At 44.0% G+C, this 18504-nt stretch overlaps 1 protein-coding gene across 1 annotated transcript in view; it reads left to right on the forward strand.

Moving 5' to 3' along the window:
* Positions 1-18504, forward strand: part of FGD5 (FYVE, RhoGEF and PH domain containing 5) — a 178803-nt gene that overhangs the window by 66923 nt on the left and 93376 nt on the right. Inside the window, exon 3 of the mRNA XM_063121407.1 lies at positions 14084-14213. Coding sequence (XP_062977477.1) covers positions 14084-14213 — 130 coding nt within the window. The remainder of the gene's footprint in view (positions 1-14083; positions 14214-18504) is intronic.

Consider the following 18504-nt stretch of genomic DNA (forward strand, 5'->3'; position numbering starts at 1 on the left):
CTTTAAAGCGCTTTAAAGCGCTTTATAATAGTTTTGACAACCGTTGGAGCCCAGGACACACTGCATATACAGTTTTCAAAACATTTTCAAAGTGCTTTAAAAGCAGTAGTGTAGATCCCCCCTTCCAGCTAGTTTTGTGCTCTAAGCAACCCCGTATGGTAATAATAATAAAGATATCTATATATATTATTCATCATCTTCCATAACCCTCCCCTATTTTTCTCAGTGAGACACTTGGGAACACCAGATGGCATTTGAGATGAGATATGCCCTAGTACCAATAGTTAAGGAATCACACGCTCACCTGGGAGCAAGTCCCATTGAACTCAATGAGACTTACTTCCGAGTAGACATACATAAGATGGCGTTGGAAGGGTGTGTACTGATGTACATAATTTGAGCTGTAGAGGCACACTCATCCGTTTTTTGTTCTGATGTACAGCATTTTCCTCAGGAGTGTGCCCAGGAAAAACCAGTTCTCCCATTTTGAAGCAGGCCATGCCCAGTGCTGAGTGGTTCATGCCAGGCCATGACATTATGAGGTCTTTCTGTCCCTAGAACAATTTTCATGCTTTTTTTAAAAACAATAACAACAACAACCTTGCATGTATTTTTTTTTAAAAGTGCTAAATGAATTTTTAATTCCACAAATGTATAAGTGGCCCTAAGTTTAAACAATAAAAAGGTGGACAGTCCACCCTAAGAGGGAGAAGTGGGAGCAAAACTAAGCACAAAGTTCATGTTTCAATTTGTCTGTCTGTCATTTGTATTGCAAAGGTGGAGAGATGCTGGGCTGATTGCCTGAGATTTAAACCATGCCGACTCCTGCTGCTTTTACGCACCAGATAAAACGCTCTGCAATTGTAGCTGATGAGCAAGATGGAGATGTCAGCTTTTAGGGAGTAGGCACTGAACCCATTGATCAGGAGGAGCTCAGAATGGAATTGCAGGCGCAGAACACGTTGTCATTGTTAGAGCAGCCAAGATTATTGTGGAGAGTTGCTAAGGCCCAGAAGTGAGATGAATACTTAGATGCTTTATCATGTCTGCCTTGCGTAGATATATTCCTACAGGGCCATCTACCTTTTTAGAGTCCTCCTACCGAGCGAAGCCATGGTTTGATAAAACAAGAAATGAGCTCCCTGGTGGTAGATGGGGAAGAGTGTAGAGGTAGCATTCCCACGGACATTCTCACGGACATTTCAGATTCTAGGCTAAGAATTTGAAAGGAGATTCCCAGGATACAGCAATCACTTTGTAACAGCTTTCATTTTGAAATACTGAAGGCCCCTTTGACAAGATTGCTGCAGAGCAAACCTTTTTGCAATGGCCAAGTTTTTCCAGGTGTCCTTTGAATTCTCAGGTTTAACCTGTCTTCATATCACTGGTACTGACCTTTCAAGAAGGGTTTTGGCTAGGAAGATATTATGCCATAAGGGACCCGTTAAATGTCTTCATACTATATCCCTTTTGCATTCCCACCATATGTCATCTGACTTTATATAGGCCCCTATCTTTGAAATAGTTTTGTGCCATTATAGTCTGGGAATATCAGAGGGCTGACTGATAGTGCTTCAGTCAAAGAAGTATATCTGAGAAGCAGACATGCTCACACATTGGCCTTGCTAGCACGCATATTAATGTGCTCCAAGTGTTTAATGCAGCATATGCTGTGATTTGAGCAAAAAGGCCACCAGCCAAATTGGACATAAAATGAATTGTGCAGGCTCATTTGAAAGAGGAAAAGATTCATGAGTTTATTCAGGGACATGGGATGGAAATTGAGATTTTTAACAATTAGGAGATGAATCCACCCTTAAATTAGAGCCATTGAAATCATTGGGACTTAAGTTAGTTGTTCCACTGATTTCAATGGGTGTACTCAAAATATGGATCCAGCTCTAAGACTGTACATAAATATACAAATTTCCCCTAATGTACACTTTTCTGAAAACAATTTCCCCCTAATAAAATGCACACCTTGTTTTAAAGTGAAAATACGACTTCTTTTTTGCTGTCACTGATTTTCAGAAGCAATTCAGTGGCAACAATTTCAGTGGCCAGGGGTTTCGATCCTGGTGGGTTCCAGGGCTTAGAAATTATCCCATGAACACTCTGAAGTTTCCCATCTCTGCCATAGAAAAACAAAGAAATATAAACATGGGCAACAATATAGCGGCCACCATTCCAAGTATGGGTGAATTAAATTGTGGTTACTTTAGAGATGGTAGCAGTCCTGGGTTTAAGATCATTGTGGTCATGGATATGGCAAACATTTGAAAACATTTCAACTCCTGTGGGTGGGGTAGATTCAGGTTTACTCATATTTATAGTAGACCCACTGAAATCAATGGGACTTAAGTTAGTTTCTCCAAAATTGAATTCAGCCCTTGGACTGAAAGAGGTTCGAGGGCTGAATTTCTCTGCCATTATAGGATGATGATGAGTATTCTATAATATGTGACTCAGCTCAAATGAAATTATAATTAGGCAATATGTGTGTGAGAGGTGAGGGATATTACAGCATAAAGAGGTGCAAAATCTGAATTTATCCAAATGCCTCCTTAGGACAACATTTATTTTGTTACACATTCTCCAACTATTGCCAACACTTATAGGTCTTTATTGCCAAAGCTGAAAGGTCCATGTTTAACACTTTGGAGCCTTCTGTCAGGTAAACCTCCCTTACAGTATGAAGTTGTGCAGATCAAATCAGACATAGAATTATTACCTCAGCTCTTGTTCGTAAGAAGTAGGCCTCAGGATCTAGCTGTGATGTGGGGGGGGATCATGTTTCCTTACCATCGCTTTGCCTCCTGCTCCTGTCTTACAATAGGGATGAACGCTTCTCCTTTCTGCACACAGTGAAGTAAAAGGAAGCAAGCAACAACCACATAGCCCATTCAGTGCCGACAGTGGAGCAGACAGCATCAGCGGCCCATTCAGAAGATACCTTAAACCTTGGCTTTAACCACGGAGGTTAAGCCAGAAAGCCAGGCTGTGTTCAGAAGACACCTTAAACCATGGCTTTAACCACGGTAAATAAAGCAAAAAGGCCTTATTCACCATGGTTAAAGCCATGGTTTAAGGTGTCTTCTGAACACAGTCTGGCTTTCTGGCTTAATCACCATGGTTAAAGCCATGGTTTAAGGTATCTTCTGAATGGGGCCACTGATGCTGTCGGCTCCACTGTCAGCACTTTGAAGAGCTGCAGCCATAAAAGAGATCCCGTGCTGCAGGAAGAAGGCATTTCTGCAAGGTTTGCTACTGTAGCAGTCATTAATAGCACCATTCATAACAATTAGTGCCGTAATATACCGAGACATTCTTACCAAATGAGAATGTGCTCCTACGTAAGTGTAATGCAGCCATTTATCTTAGAGGGAGCGAGGGAGAAAGACAGGGAGCGAAACCTAATTCTGCATCTGCTAGGACAAACTGTTACAAATTGCAAAAAGGCCGTTTCCTAGAGAGACCAGCAAAGCTGTTACAACGGTTCTCAATCTGTTCCTAGATCTGTTTTGCTGCTGCTGCTGCTTTCACTTGTGCTGAGCAAGCGGCTCATCTCTGTGCTATGCCACTTTGCAGCCTCCTGGGCACTTTCTTAACATATCTCCTTTTGATGAGCTTCTAATGGGGAAAGATAACAGAGCAACGGGAACATCCTTTTATGATCATTAGTCACCATTATTACAGATTGTGCAGGAATGCTATGCAGCTGGACAGTTTTTCAACTGATTCAGCTAGAAATAGACCAGGAAATAACTTCTCACATATGTAATATATATATATATGGGTGTCTGTGTGCTAAGTACAAGGAGGAAAGAGGAAAATACTACAACCTAAAAAAAATCCAAGCTGGAATATGTCAGGGCCAGGTATTGACTCCAAAAAGGACACATGGGGGTTCATTGTGCCACTGGATTATTGCCTAACCATTGAAGAAATGAGGAGAATGCATAGCTAAGGAGGCGAGTGAAGTCCAGGCCTGTTTAACTTTGGGGGTGTCTTCACAAGGTTCCACCACCAAACCCTGTGCAAGGGTGGTGGCAAGTTGTCCTAACGAGGGGAGACAGTGCGGGCTTTCCAGCAGCCATTAGGCTCGCCATGCCCCTACCCTTCCCACAGCTTCTGGCAACCAATAGGAGGTCACCTTCCACCTGGAAATGCCCCCCGGAGTGGATCTGAGTGAGGACAGACTGGCGAAAGAGCCAGGCTGACCTTGCTGTGGCTGGAAAAGTCAGGGCAAGTCCTAACTTTTCAGCCATGCATCTTCGCCTCTTTGTCTCGGGATGGCTTCAAATCTGCGGCTGCGTCTTCTAAGTGACACAGTGCATATTCGGAGGGGGGGCCCACCCGGGGGGAAAGACGACGTCAAGACATCTCTTCTGTTATCTTCTAGCTCAAGGACTAGAAAGGGAGGAATATAAACTGATCACATGAGAAAAACTGAATCTCCCTCTCCCCGCGCCACTGCCCCAATATTTAACATACTTTAGGTTTGCCTTCTTGCTTGGATAAGCAAAATTAAGGATAAAGCAGGTTAAGTTTGGGTTATCAGAATAACAATCACAGAAGCAAGGACTGTGATGGTTTATTTCCTTTTAGCCATAATCTTTGCAACGTGATTCCCAGTCCAATAGTATTTATCATCCTTCCCTCAAATATCAAACTTAGATGGATTAGTGCCCATCAGTTTGGAAGGAAAAAGAGGCCACAGAAAAATAAGGTAGTGGAAAGGGGGGGGGAATTCTTTTAAACCTCCGAAAAGAGAGACCAAAGGGCTTTGGGCTTACAGGATGTATAGCATGTTAGGATGTCAGTTGAGAAAAGAAGGCAGCGGGGCGGGGGGAGAGACTTGGCCAGCTCAAGTGCTTAATAGCTTATGAACAGCATCATGGAGCGGCGATCAGGGGCAAACATGCTACGATGTTAAGCAGCTCCCTTCCTTGCACTAAATAGGGATGTTTCAGGGGGAAGGGGAGGAAAAATGACTTGGGAGTGCTACTCTCCAAGTGTCAGCTGGGTGCCCAGGTGCATCACCTGTCACTTGTCATCATAATAGGGATGGCGAGCAGCAGTAAAGTGACTCAGCTGGTGGCCAGCAACCAGCTGAACTCTGAATGGGCTTTGCTTCTCCTGTGCCTTCCCCAATCAGGGAAGAAAAAGGGAGGAGAAAAGTGGACTAGCCAGCACCTTCAAGGGCTGCTCCTCAAAGCACCCATTCTAGGGGTGCTAGTTAACCAAAACTCCAAACTGTCTAAATACGTCCCTTACCTCCATGCTTGTATCACCCAAGGTTGTGTTGTGTGTACCGGCACTGCTTTCCTGAGCAAAGTCCTGCTAATTCTCATAGGATATTTACTGCCTAGTTAAGGTGTGAAGGTCTACGTGAAGTCTTCTGCAACTGGGGAAGAAGGCATTGGATGGAAAGAAAATACTGTGGATCGTGGCCACTATACTGTGGTGTAGTGGCTAAAGTGTTGGACTGGGAGTCGGGAGATCCGGGTTCTAGTCCCCACTTGGCCATGGAAACCCACTGGGTGACTTTGGACCAGTCACATACTCAGCCCAACCTACCCCACAGGGTTGTTGTTGTGAGGATAAAACAGAGAGGAGGAGGATTATATACGCCACCTTGGATTCCTTGGAGGAAAAAGGCGAGATATAAATGCAATTATTACTACTACTACTACTACTACTAATAATAATAATAAATCGCTGCAACAGATGGGGCTGGGGTGCAGGAGTAGAGTGTTGACTGTTCTGTTGTCCTGAGTCACATTGCTCTGTTCCTGCCCACTGGATCCTTGGAAATTGCTCTGCTTTCCAAATGGCTCTTCTCTTGTTTTCTTCCACTGACTTCTGCTCTGCTGTATCAACCTTTCCTCTGGGTGCTCGTTCTCCCTGTGCTACAATATTGATTTTGCATGCTTGGCCAGAGTTTATGCAGGTGTGGTGTGGGGAGAAGGGGAAGTGAACAAAGCCAAGAAAACAATAAGGGAAATAGCCCTGAGTGCACTGTGCTGCTCGCATCCCAGGAAGGCCGTAAAAGTGGGCATTCTGGAACTACTCTCTGGATCAATTGCTGTTACCACCAGTCCTTGGGCAAGGTTAAAGGCCTGAACTCCTTTAGCATAAGGGTCAAACTAAACATTATGTTATGCACACTTTGAAAAATAAATAAAAAGAAAGCTTAGCAGTGGCTGCTTACTTGAAAAAGAAAAGAAAAAAGCAGCCACTTAGGACCCTGATCCAGATCAGGACCATGGCAAGCACGGAGGGATACATTTATGTTCACAGTAGCAAACAATAAAAGAGAGATTAAAAACAAGCTTCTAATTAAAACATCACATAAAAACAAATAACTGAAAACACAATTAAATACACAACAATAAAAGAAATAAACAGCACCCAACCAATTAAAAACCCCTTCAGCAACAGACCAGCTTGTATACCAAAGGTCTGCCAGAATCTTTGCCTGTCAGAGGAAGGAAATAAATAAAATCTTCCATGCTAACAAGAGCCCTGATCATGCAAGGGTTCCTGTACTGTGAAACACAAGCACTGTATGTACAGCTGAATGTGCAAACAGGCCCCTTTCCCACCTTCCACTGAAGGTGAGAGGTGAGGAGGAGAGCCAGAAGGCATGATCTTGCTTCCCTCATGAGTATATGTGTGTGTGTGAGGGGGAATAAATGAATAGGGCTCTAAGATAGGTGGGGTGGGGTGGAGTGGGGAACCTGGCTTTACCTTTGGAAGGACAGATGTGCATCCAAGCTCCTGGATCGCTGGTGTGTCATTCCTTTCCTTCTGTGCTTTTCTCGCTAAACTTCAGAAGAGCTCTGCACAGCATTAGGCTTGAGTTGGCCTTCATGGGTTTTGCCATTGTGCATGGGCCCTAGCAGCTGCCTGAGTATGCTGTGGGCTGACCCTAGACGTGACTTTAGTACATGCAGGGCTTTGCTAGACATACCTGTTAATCCCGGCGTGTGGAGGGGCCAGCCCGCGCTGCAGCTAGCGTGGGCTGTCGCTCCTAGCTAGACGTCAGATGCGACGGGGTAAAGTAAGCCCCATTGCGTCCACCATTTTTAAAATATGTTTTAAAGGGACCGGAGCAAAGGAGCACTCAGGTAAGTTGTTGTTGTTTTTAAAAAAAGGTTTCCCCGCTCCCCCCTGCCCCCAATCTCCCTCCCCCTCCCCGCCCGCGATCTCCCCACCCTGGCTCTGCTCTTTCCCCCCCCCGGCCCTGATCTCCCCCCCCCCACGATTTCCCCCTGGCCCGATAAGCACAGCGCAGCTTCTCCTGGCTACTCGTGAGTAAGCCACATAGCCGGGATAAGCTGCGGAACGGGCTAGACCTTCTGCGGCCCCAGGCTCAGCCTGGGGCTGCGGAAATACCGGGCCAAAAGTGGTGCCAGTTATCCCGGGCCCTGGGATCCCCTGCGCGTCATCTGTACGCACAGGGGTGAACCCGGGTATCAGCCCAGGCTAAACCCTCATCTAGCAAAGGCCACAGACACAATAAGCTTTCCCGAAGGTCAAACATCATGTGATGTCAATTACATTGTGTGTAACTGCCCCCTTCTTTTTATTTATTTGAAAGCAAGTGTGCAGAGCCTAATCCAGATTAGGACAACTATGCAGAGGGAGGGGGTTTTAAATCTTTCCCACAGCTCTTTCCTTCACAAAACCCATGAGGGGTTAAAAGAGAAAAGTTGGCACCATTGAGAGCTTTGACTATGGAGCGGTATAGATGACGACAACAATGATGGAAATTTGGGAAGGAAGCAGTTGTAGGGGAAGACTGAAATCTCCCCTCTCCTTGCCCAGTGGCCCTGATCAAGATCAGCACCCAACAAAATCAAGAGGAGTTGTTGCATGCTTAGTAATTAATGTAACATGTGGTTTGACCCTGAGAAAGCAATCCTTGAACATTAAAGCAAAACTGAATTCTGATTTATTCCTCCTCCCAGCCACACAGGAAAGGAAAAGGGGACAGAGAAGCACATGAGCCTAATGCCTCGCACTGGCTCCTTCTTGCTTGTACACAGATTACTAAACTATGGTTTAGTGTTATGTGTGAACACAGCCTAAATCTGAAATCTAAGAATATTTCCACCATACTAGTTTAATAACCATCCCTTTTGTCCAGGGAACCTTGAGGACAGTTGTTCTTGGTAAGGAGGACTGGGGGTCTCTAACAGAGAATTCTCACCACCCTGGTACTCAGGTTTCTCTGGCGGGTAGGGAAGCATGACAATGAAATTGGTTTAAAATAAATATGAGGAGGAGGGCTTTCTCCGCTGTGGCACCCCGGTTGTGGAATGAGCTCCCCAGAGAGGTCCGCCTGGCGCCTACACTGTTCTCCTTTCATCGCCAGCTGAAGACCTTTTTATTCTCTCAGTATTTTAACACTTAATTTTAACTTAAATTTAAATTTTACTGTTTTAACTCTGTATTTTAATTTTATATCAATTTTGCTGCATGGTTTTTATCCTGGTTGTGCTTTTTATACTGTATTTTGTATTTGTGCTTTTAACATGTTGGTTGTTTTATTATGGTTTTAATTTTTGTGAACCGCCCAGAGAACTTCGGCTATTGGGCGGTATAAAAATGTAATAAATAAATAAATAAATAAATAAATATACAACCGTGGTGTGAACAGAACCAAGGACTGTATTAGTATTGTTAGTGCATGCTACGTTTGATGGAACTCAAGAACATATAGATTTGGTTTGGCTCAGGTTAACAACTCCTATGGATTTTTATATCGTTGAACACTGTATTCAAATACGTAATACTGTCTCTCCCCTTTAGTACTGTTCTCAGTCAACTGAAAATATGTTTCTAATATCTGCCTTCTCTCATTCTCATCTCTCTGTAAGCTTGTTCCATGCAATCTTGACAATGGAATACAGCTCTTGAAATATTCACTGTGCTTGCCGTGTTTGACAGACAAGACTTCTTAGCATTAATAGAATAACAACTACTACTACTCCAACCAAATAAATGAGTAGGGAGCGTCAAAATGGAACTTTGCTTGAGATCAGTGAATCAACACTGATACTACTTCCAGAGACACATTATGTAGCTGAAATATAATTCATCGTCGTTAAATCTAAATGAGGGAACAGCTAGTTTTTGTCCCACTGGAGCTCATTAAGTTATCAGTAGGGATTGTAAGAAAGCAACAACAGAGTATATTTTTATGTTCCTTTATGAACAATCTAAAGCAATACTGTCAAGTCATTCATTTTGCCATGAAAACCACTGCAGGGTAATGTCAGAAGAAATTGTTCGCATTTGTTTTTAGGAGGGATCCCAAGCAACCACCACCACCATCATCATCATCATCATCATCATCATCATTAAGTGGACAGTCACTAGCCAAGGAAGGGAATTCTGTCTTGGGGTAGCATAGTGATACACATTCAGGAAAATCATGAGGTATAGCCATTCTGGGATTGTGCTACTTCAGACTGAGGAAACTAGCAAATATATGTAGGAGGAAAGAGGTTCTGCCTTTGTATTCTACATAAAGCAGGAATGGGCAAATACTCAATATTTAGGATGGACTTTTCCCGCATAATTTGGTTGAGTGTAGGGCTCCCCCTGCCCCATGCTGGTAACCAGCAATGTAGATGGAAATCATACTGATTATGTGTCAGGTGACAATCTCAGGACACAAACTAGTGTTTAAAACAGAAACACTATTATTCACTATGTATGTATTCCACCCTTGTGATTGGTGAGCTCACTTAGGCCATGGCTAGACCTAGCAGGTCTAGTGCGACAGAGGCGGGAGGATCTCGCGATATGGTTATCATGAGATCTCCCCCTCTGTCTACACATGGCTTGCGATGTCCCAAGAGGAAGAGGACATTGTGGCTGCCATTTTGTGTTTTTTTAAGAAGGAGCGCACGAGCACTCAAATGCAAAACGTAAGGTTTTTTAAAAAAACAAATTCCCCGCTCCCCCAACCCCAACCCAGATGGACCCCGTGCCCATGTCCCAGCTCCTCACGATTACTCACAAGGAGCTGGACAACCCATGACGCCCGGCCACACATTCCATGGTCTTGGGATCATCTCGAGACCAAGGAAAAAGCGGGCTAAAAGGATACGGTGATATCCCGGGCCAAGGGAGGGATCATCCCTCCCTGTTCCCATGATCCCCTGTGCATCATGTGAATGCACAGGGACGATCCTGGAGCGATCCCTGGGATATCGCCCCGTCTAGCCATGTCCTTAGTCCCTGTTTGGAACTGGACTCTGCCAACTGAGTTTTTTCCCCAAAATGACAAACAATATTTCAACTGTTCTTGCTTGCTCTTTTTCTGAGAGCAATTTGGAAGTCACTGGGATGCCACCAGGTTTCCAATCACCCTGATTTCCTTTCTCCCAAACTGGTCTGGCAATGACACAGTTGCAGAGCGCTCTCGCTCTCTCTCCCTCTCTCTTTCTCTCCATCAAAATGCCCAGAATGTTGCAGAAGCAGCAGCCCAGGTGCAAAGGAGACACCAGGACTCCTTGCACCTGAAACAGTGGAATCTGGTGTCTCCTATTTCAGTAAGGCTGTGATTCCATTCCAGGTTTCAGTCAAAACGAGTGAGAACTCTGAAGGAGTTATCCAAGGTGCTGAACCCGATCCCCAGCATAGGTCAAGCACCTTGAATAGCTCCTTTAGAATTCTGGATGGTTCTGTTTGAAACCCAGAATGGATTCACAGCCCTATGGAAATCAGAGCTAGCAGCTTCCACTGGCCTGAGATGCACTGTTGCATCATTCTAATGATGCCTGGCGTGAAATGGGAAGGAAAAAGAGACTTTGCTCCTGTTGACCCACCACCATTTGAGGAAACGGTTGGCTAGTAGTAGAGTTGACTAGGAATGCTTGAGTAGTGGGGCCAGACAGAGGAGATCCAGTATGCAGTAATAGGAGCCCAGGTCCAAATTTGTGAGTCTCACCTTGTATTGGGGTATGGATTCCAAACTGAGGGAGTTGGGCTGCAGCATACACCTGGTCTGCTGTCATTTAGAAGTTGAGCTGAAAGCAGTAGCTAACTCCTGAAGTTCAAGTTCTGCCAGAGCGTCGATATTCTGTTACCGCAAAGCACTTCTCAACTGTACTAGTGCCTGATTGCTGCTAGCTACTTTACTCCTTCAGCCAAAGGGAATCCTTAGCTTGTTGACAAGTTCTGCTGCCCTTTCTGGAGAACATTTTTGCTTAACATTCTTGTACTGTAAAGAATAATAGCTTTCCAACCTGGAGGAGAGATTGCCCATCATAAATAATCAAGAGAGAAGACGAATGCTTGCAAAGGGGATGCATTTGTAATCATATACTTTGTGTGCCCTGAATATCTATGCCATAAAACATCATATCTCATTCCAGGACCATTCAGGGAGATGGTCTTACTAAATCACTTGTCATTTTAAAAATGTATTGACAGAATTAATGTGATCTATGTATTTTTTATTCCAACCCTTAGGAAGCTGTGGAATACTGGGTCTCCTTTCTTTCCAGCAGGAACCTTTATGGACTGGCTTTTATGTTATTTTCTGAATGGTTTGAGGAAGTTTTTAATCTTTTATGTTGCATTTTAAACAACCATGTTTCTTTCCTTTTTCTTTTTCACAATTTCACATTTTGCTTATCCTCCCAACACATGTGGCCTAGATGTTCCTTGCTGAAAAGCCTCATCTCCATGTAAATACAGATAGAAAGGACACAGAGAAAAAGTTAGAAACCTAGGAAGCTGCCTTATACTGAGCCAGACTATTGGCTCATCTAGGTCAGTGTAGCCTACACTGGCAGGGAGAGGCTCTCCAGGGTTTCAGATGGGAGTTTTCCCCATGCCTACCAAGAAATGGAACCTGAGACTTTTTTGCATGCAAGGCTGTTTGTTCATCTAGCCCAGTCTGATTTGGCAATGATATTCCAGGGTTTTAGGCAGAGTTACCCCTCACTTGTTGCCTGATCCTTTTTACTGGAAATGCCGGAGATTAGATGTGGGATTCTCTGCGTGCAAAGCGTGTGCTCTGTCACTGAGCTATGGCATCTTCTTCTTGAAAGAAATGGTGGAAGTGGTTAAACTGAATGGTGGATTTAGAGGGAAAGGTGCTGATGACCAAAAACATCTTGTCCAGATGTTGCATATGAATAGACAAAAATCTGAAAAGAAGTACTAATATCTGTTCACAGAGCTATTCTGGCCGAGTGGCTTTCAGCTTGATTTTTGTACAATTGGATTGCTGCAGCATTTGGGGAATTGGTTATCAAGTAAACATTGACTCCAACATTCTGGGTGTTTGGGAACAGGGGGGGCTTCTATGGTTGAAAAAGATACTAAAAGAAACTTGGACCAAATGATGCAAAATGAACATGGTTTAGAGCAAAATTATTGGGAACCACATAATTGACGGGATATGAGTGATGGTTCCCAGCTCATGCACATCAGCACTCAATGAAGTGAAAGAGAGTTTGCCTCTTCTTCAACCTGGAGCTATTTTCTGAATTAAAGGCTGTTTGCTGAAGTATCTAACAGGAGGAGAGTGGGGGTGGTGGAATCATAAAGGTGATGAGTTGCCTACTACCATGCTTGGGGGGATCATAATGACTTGCATTTACACAGTTGCCTTTTATGCTTTCCATGAAAATGTTCCACAGGTTTCTTCCCTAAGCAGTTGATGTTCATTTTAAAGCCATTATGGCCTCATCATGCACACCAGACATTATTAACAACAATTGTTATGAGCTATTGTCTGAGGTATGATTAGTCTAGGACTTGCTTGGAATGAGAATACAAAAATAGCTAGATGGTTTTCCACCTCAGCTTCTTATCCCTCCAAGTAATAAGGAATTTAAGGATCATTTCCTTATGTAGAAGAAATAAAGAACTTGGAGATCATTTCCTTATTTACAAGAAATAATGAATATAGAAATGAACATAGGGTACAAATTCAACATCTATGGATTTCTAGACAATGTTGGCAAATTTTTAAAAAGGCTGCTGAATGCTCCAGAATGAGAGCATCAACTCATGATACAACTAAAATGTGAAAATGGTCATCTTGATTATCCTTTAGAATTGGATTGGCCAAATTATCATGGGACCAGAATTTTTAGATTACAAAATTGCAGGAGACAACTGCAAGTTAGGGACAAGATGGATATCCAAGAGCTGAAAATCAGGGTAAGCAAATTCCACTTACCGTATTTCTTCGATTCTAAGACACACTTTTTTCCCTAAATAAACATCTCTAAAAATGGGGTGCGTCTTAGAATCGATGGCGTCTTAGAATCGAAGAAATACGGTAGCTTGTGTACCAAATCCTTTTAGACTATAATTCTCAAATAGCCTTCCTGAAGTCAGTGTATTGTTCTGGAGAGAAAGATGAGGATCACACAACCTTTTTCCCCACATATGCAACATATTCACATTATGTTTACCAGCACATATGAACTATTCAAACTAGAAAGTTCTCAGCCAGTGTGGTGGGGTGTTAGACTTGGGATACTTGGGTTGAAACCCCACTCAGCCATGCAAGTCACTGAATGACTGTCAGCCTAACCTACCTCATGGAGTTGTGAAGACAAGGTACGGCCCATAATTCAGTGGTAGAGGAAATGTTCTACATGTGTAAGAAATGTATAATGTTAAAAAAAATGGGTGCCTGAATTTTCTCAGTTCCTTTTGTCATGTCTTGGCAGAGATTCTAGTACAGACTTTCCTCAACTGGAGCCCTCAAGATGTTTAGGATTTCAACTCTTATCAGCTCCAGCCAGCATGGCTAATGGTCAGAAATGCTAGAAGTTGTAGTCCAAAATATCTTGCGGGAACCAGGTCAGGTAGTACTGATCCAGCAGCTCCATCTGCCAACAAGGGGGTTGCTGCTGCTGCTGCTGCTGCTGCTGCTGCTGCTGTTAATGTATGTTACCCTACAACACAAGCCTCCTGGTCTTTAGACCTGGCACACGGATACTAAGGCCTATAATTCACAGTATGGTACATACAGTCCCCCATTTTGTTAATGTCTGGTGAGAGCATTCGTGGGATAACTTGTTTCCTCTTTTTGCAGTGCCTACACAGAGCCTTACAAGGTGTGCCCTATCTCTGTGATTCCTGTGGAAGATGTCACATCAGATGAGGAACAGAAAAGTTCTGGAGATGAAGACAGTAACCAGGGGGATTCCAATCTCATCCACAAGGTAAAAGGCCAAGGTTTTTATTTCGGGGCTGATCATGTGACAAATCAAATCGATCTCAGGAAGTACTTCATGCAACAGATTTTTCCAGCTGGCTGGATCCATCCGCTGCCTGTGGCATCCACAGTGTGTCATGCACCTGTATCACACTTATCTGAACAGCAGCCAGGATCAGGTGTGGTGTCAGTACTGTGTGGGCAGTAAGAAACAGCATTGGCTTGTGTTTATTCCTGACAATGTTGCTCCTTTTTAAGAAGGCACATTCTGTTGTGCTCCCAAGTTCATCCAAAGTAGGACCATGACATTGCTGATAACAACTGGCAGCCCCCGAGGCAAAGCTGGACTCCTGAGAGCTGCCATCTGCCCCACACAACACCATAGGTATCAACTCAAGGCCCCCCTCTTCCACTTGCCAGAAAGAGATACTTCAGACCATAGAGGCAGAGGTAGAGAGACAGATGTGTACATGAAGGAGGGGGAAAAGAAGACAGAGACACCTTGTTAGGGTTGCCTGTCGGCCCCCTTCTCCTGTCTTTTCTACTTGCATACATGCATACCTTTTTCCTCTTTCTTCCCACTGCATGCTGAAATGTTTCTTTCTGCTAAAAGGAGGTGATGGGGCAACTAGGAACTGGTGATGCCACTGCTTGCTGAGTTTCACATGTGTTTACATAAAACTGTGATTAAGTAGCATGAACTGGACAAACCCTAACAACGTGACCTAATTTAGAGAATGTACTTAGTTCATAGAATCATAGAATAGCAGAGTTGGAAGGGGCCTACAAGCCCATCAAGTCCAACCCCCTGCTCAATGCAGGAATCCACCCTAAAGCATCCCTGACAGATGGTTGTCCAGCTGCCTCTTGAATGCCTCTAGCATGGGAGAGCCCACAACCTCCCTAGGTAACTGGTTCCATTGTCGTACTGCTCTAACAGTCAGGAAGTTTTTCCTGATGTCCAGCTGGAATCTGTTTAAGTGTTTATAGCCCACTGTTCAAGAGGTTCCCAAGTCAGCTTAACAACAACAAAGTTACAATTAAAGTAAAATGAATTAAAATCAAGATGTTTAACCAATAACATGAAAACACCACAATAAAAAAGTGCAGGATCAAGCCATCAGGAGAAATAAAACAAAGCTGCATAAGAACGATGTGTGCAGAGTATATGCAAGCCAACTTCAAACCCTGGCTTCAAACTCTGAAAAGTTAGAGGAGAGACAAGCCAGGATTCTGGGTTCAGATGTAATGCTAAGTTTTTCTGCCCTGGCAAGTTTCTGGTTACCTTAGCTGCTCCTGGTTGCAGGAGGCGCCAAGTGGGAACCATCAGGCAGCACGCACCAGTAGCCAGGACTACTTGGTGATGTCAGAATTCTCACTGTTTCCTCTCTGTACCATGCTCTATCTCTCTCTTCTTATCATCTTCGGCAGTGACTTCCACAGTGTAATATATATGTGTAGAGAAAAATGAAACATCTACAACTATAGTGCAGAAAAAGGAGGAATATCTATTTCCCAAAGACAAGGGGCTTCAGGAGATAAGCAAACACCAGAGTCAAAGGGCATCTTTCATCAAAGTATTTGCACCACAGCATCCAAAAAACCCAACAGGAATTTCTTAAAATACTATCAAAAATATTGTAATATGTGCATGAAAATATCTGAAAAGCAGTATGCTGGACACTAGGGGTGTGCACGGACCCCCCGCTCCGCTTCACTTGCAGATCCGCCATTTTTCAGATCGGGCCGCTCCGCCCCGCCCCCGCTCCGCCCACTTCCGCTCCGCTCCGCCCGGAGCTCCGGATCCGGATCCGGAGCTCTGTTTCCCCCCCCCATAGGCTTGCATTGAAAGCTAAAAAATTATACAACTTTTTTTCTGTTCAAGTTAGAAACCTCATGTTTGGCACCATGACACCTCATGGGGATATACACACGCACGCCAAGTTTCAAAGCAATCCCATCATCCCCTGATTTTTGGCGAATTTTTGAAAATCGGGCACCCCACACACAACATCCCTGCGAGGTGTGTTAAAAAACACGGGGAAAAGCCCGTTCAGATGAAGAAAGAGAAGTTTCCCAGAATCCCAAGTTACCTGTTTTGCCTATGCCCTCCTCCAACTTTGGGATCATCATGACCGGGAGCTGACTCTGCCCCTCAGCCCTTTGAAAAAGGTATTTTTCCCGCCGATTTTTTAAAAAATTCTAGCCCGCGACCCGTACGATGCAGAAAGTTGAGAGTGGTCTCAAAATGACCCCCATCCACGACTCTCTGTGCACAAGAATTTTCAGAATGATAGCTTAAACCCCCCCCCAGTTATCCCCGATTCTTTCCCTCAATGCAATCCTATGGGCGAAAAGCCGAAAACGCAGTTTGAGCCGCGCGGTTGACCCGATTTTCACAAAAATATAGCCCGCGACCCGTACGATGCAGAAAGTTGAGAGTGGTCTCAAAATGACCCCCATCCACGACTCTCTGTGCACAAGAATTTTCAGAATGATAGCTTAAACCCCCCCCCCAGTTATCCCCGATTCTTTCCCTCAATGCAATCCTATGGGCGAAAAGCCGAAAACGCAGTTTGAGCCGCGCGGTTGACCCGATTTTCACAAAAATATAGCCCGCGACCCGTACGATGCAGAAAGTTGAGAGTGGTCTCAAAATGACCCCCATCCACGACTCTCTGTGCACAAGAATTTTCAGAATGATAGCTTAAACCCCCCCCCCCAGTTATCCCCTATTCTTTCCCTCAATGCAATCCTATGGGCGAAAAGCCGAAAACGCAGTTTGAGCCGCGCGGTTGACCCGATTTTCACAAAAATATAGCCCGCGACCCGTACGATGCAGAGAGGTGAGAGTGGTCTCAAAATGACCCCCACCCACGACTCTCTGTGCACAAGAATTTTCAGAATGATAGCTTCAAAAACAACGTAGTTATGCGCGATTATTTGCCGCAATGCAATCCTATGGCGAAATGTTTTCAAGATGGCGACCGGAGCGCTCCGCCTGAACTCGGAGCTCCGAAAAATGGCCGCTTCTCTTCGCCTTGCTTCTAGGGGGTCCGCGGTCCGCTCCTACTCCGCCTCTGGGTAAGGCGGAGCAGGCCAATCCGCTACTGCTTCTACGCTCCTAATCGGAGCGGAGCACATCCCTACTGGACTCTTCCCAATTTGTCTTGATCAACATTGCCTGATAAAAGAATGAAAATTAGGGTGTAATTTCATGTTTGAAAAGGCACTTGGCTCACTTTGTGATTTACTGCTCAATGTGAGGTTTTTCAGACATTTCTGGCTTCTTAAATGTCTAAGCATTACGGGTAAAAGTTTGCATTATCTGTGTTTTCAAAATGTATTGTATCATATTCCTGACAGCATTGAACAGAACTGGTGGCCTATCACTGATATTATAATATAACACTTGCCATAGTTGGTCATGTATTATGGGGACTCATTCTGAGGCTTTCATCCAAAAAAACATCTCCCCCTGACCCTGTGTTCTGGGGGAATTGTAGCCTCTTTACCGAAAAGCAATGTCTGCCTGATAAAGTAAAGTTAATTGTCAAAATATCCAGCGAAGTACCATCTCTCTTTTGTAGGAAAATCCCTAGGCCAAGATGCAGTAGCTGTAAAACATGAGCAAATTCCAGTGCACTATCATTTAAAAAGAATTGGCAGACATAGGTAGGTTCAGATGCCAAAAATAGTACCAGGGATTTGGAAATGAGCTAATCTTGAGAAAACAGTATTGGGTTGGTCTAGTAGCAAGAGTGAGTTTTTAATTTTATTTTTCTCTGTTTTTTTTAATGTTTTGCTTCTTGGTCTATGGTTTCCATCTCCCAGGGGGAAATCAGCCTGAATAAAGGCATGAGATCACCTAGCAGATAAGATCTATGGTTTTATCTGGAAAGTGTGCTTTGAAAAAAACACCAGTTATTGTAAAGAATTTTTAACTATCTCTACTGAGGGTTTGAAAGAGTGATAACCAGCTGAGAGTGGGAGAAGAGATATGCATGAGATATTTAGCTCTTTGGTTTTAGTGAGTTTAGATTATATTCTATCTGCGTGTATAATTTTACACAGGCTTGAACAAGGCTCAGTTTCAAAAACACAACATTCTCTCTCTCTCTAACAAAACCTCCAAACCTGAACCAAATCAGCCCCCTTCAGACCATTTCTGGTGCTTCCTGAGACAAAACAGGCTTCTCTCCGAAGTGATCCAAACTACCATGAGGCATAGTGTTATCACTTGGGCTTTGGAATTGCAGACCTTCTGTCATCGAATATCATCTTTGGGTTTGTTTCTC

This window comes from Elgaria multicarinata, chromosome 3 (assembly GCF_023053635.1).
Source record: "Elgaria multicarinata webbii isolate HBS135686 ecotype San Diego chromosome 3, rElgMul1.1.pri, whole genome shotgun sequence".
In the NCBI taxonomy this organism is placed as follows: Eukaryota; Metazoa; Chordata; class Lepidosauria; order Squamata; family Anguidae; genus Elgaria; species Elgaria multicarinata.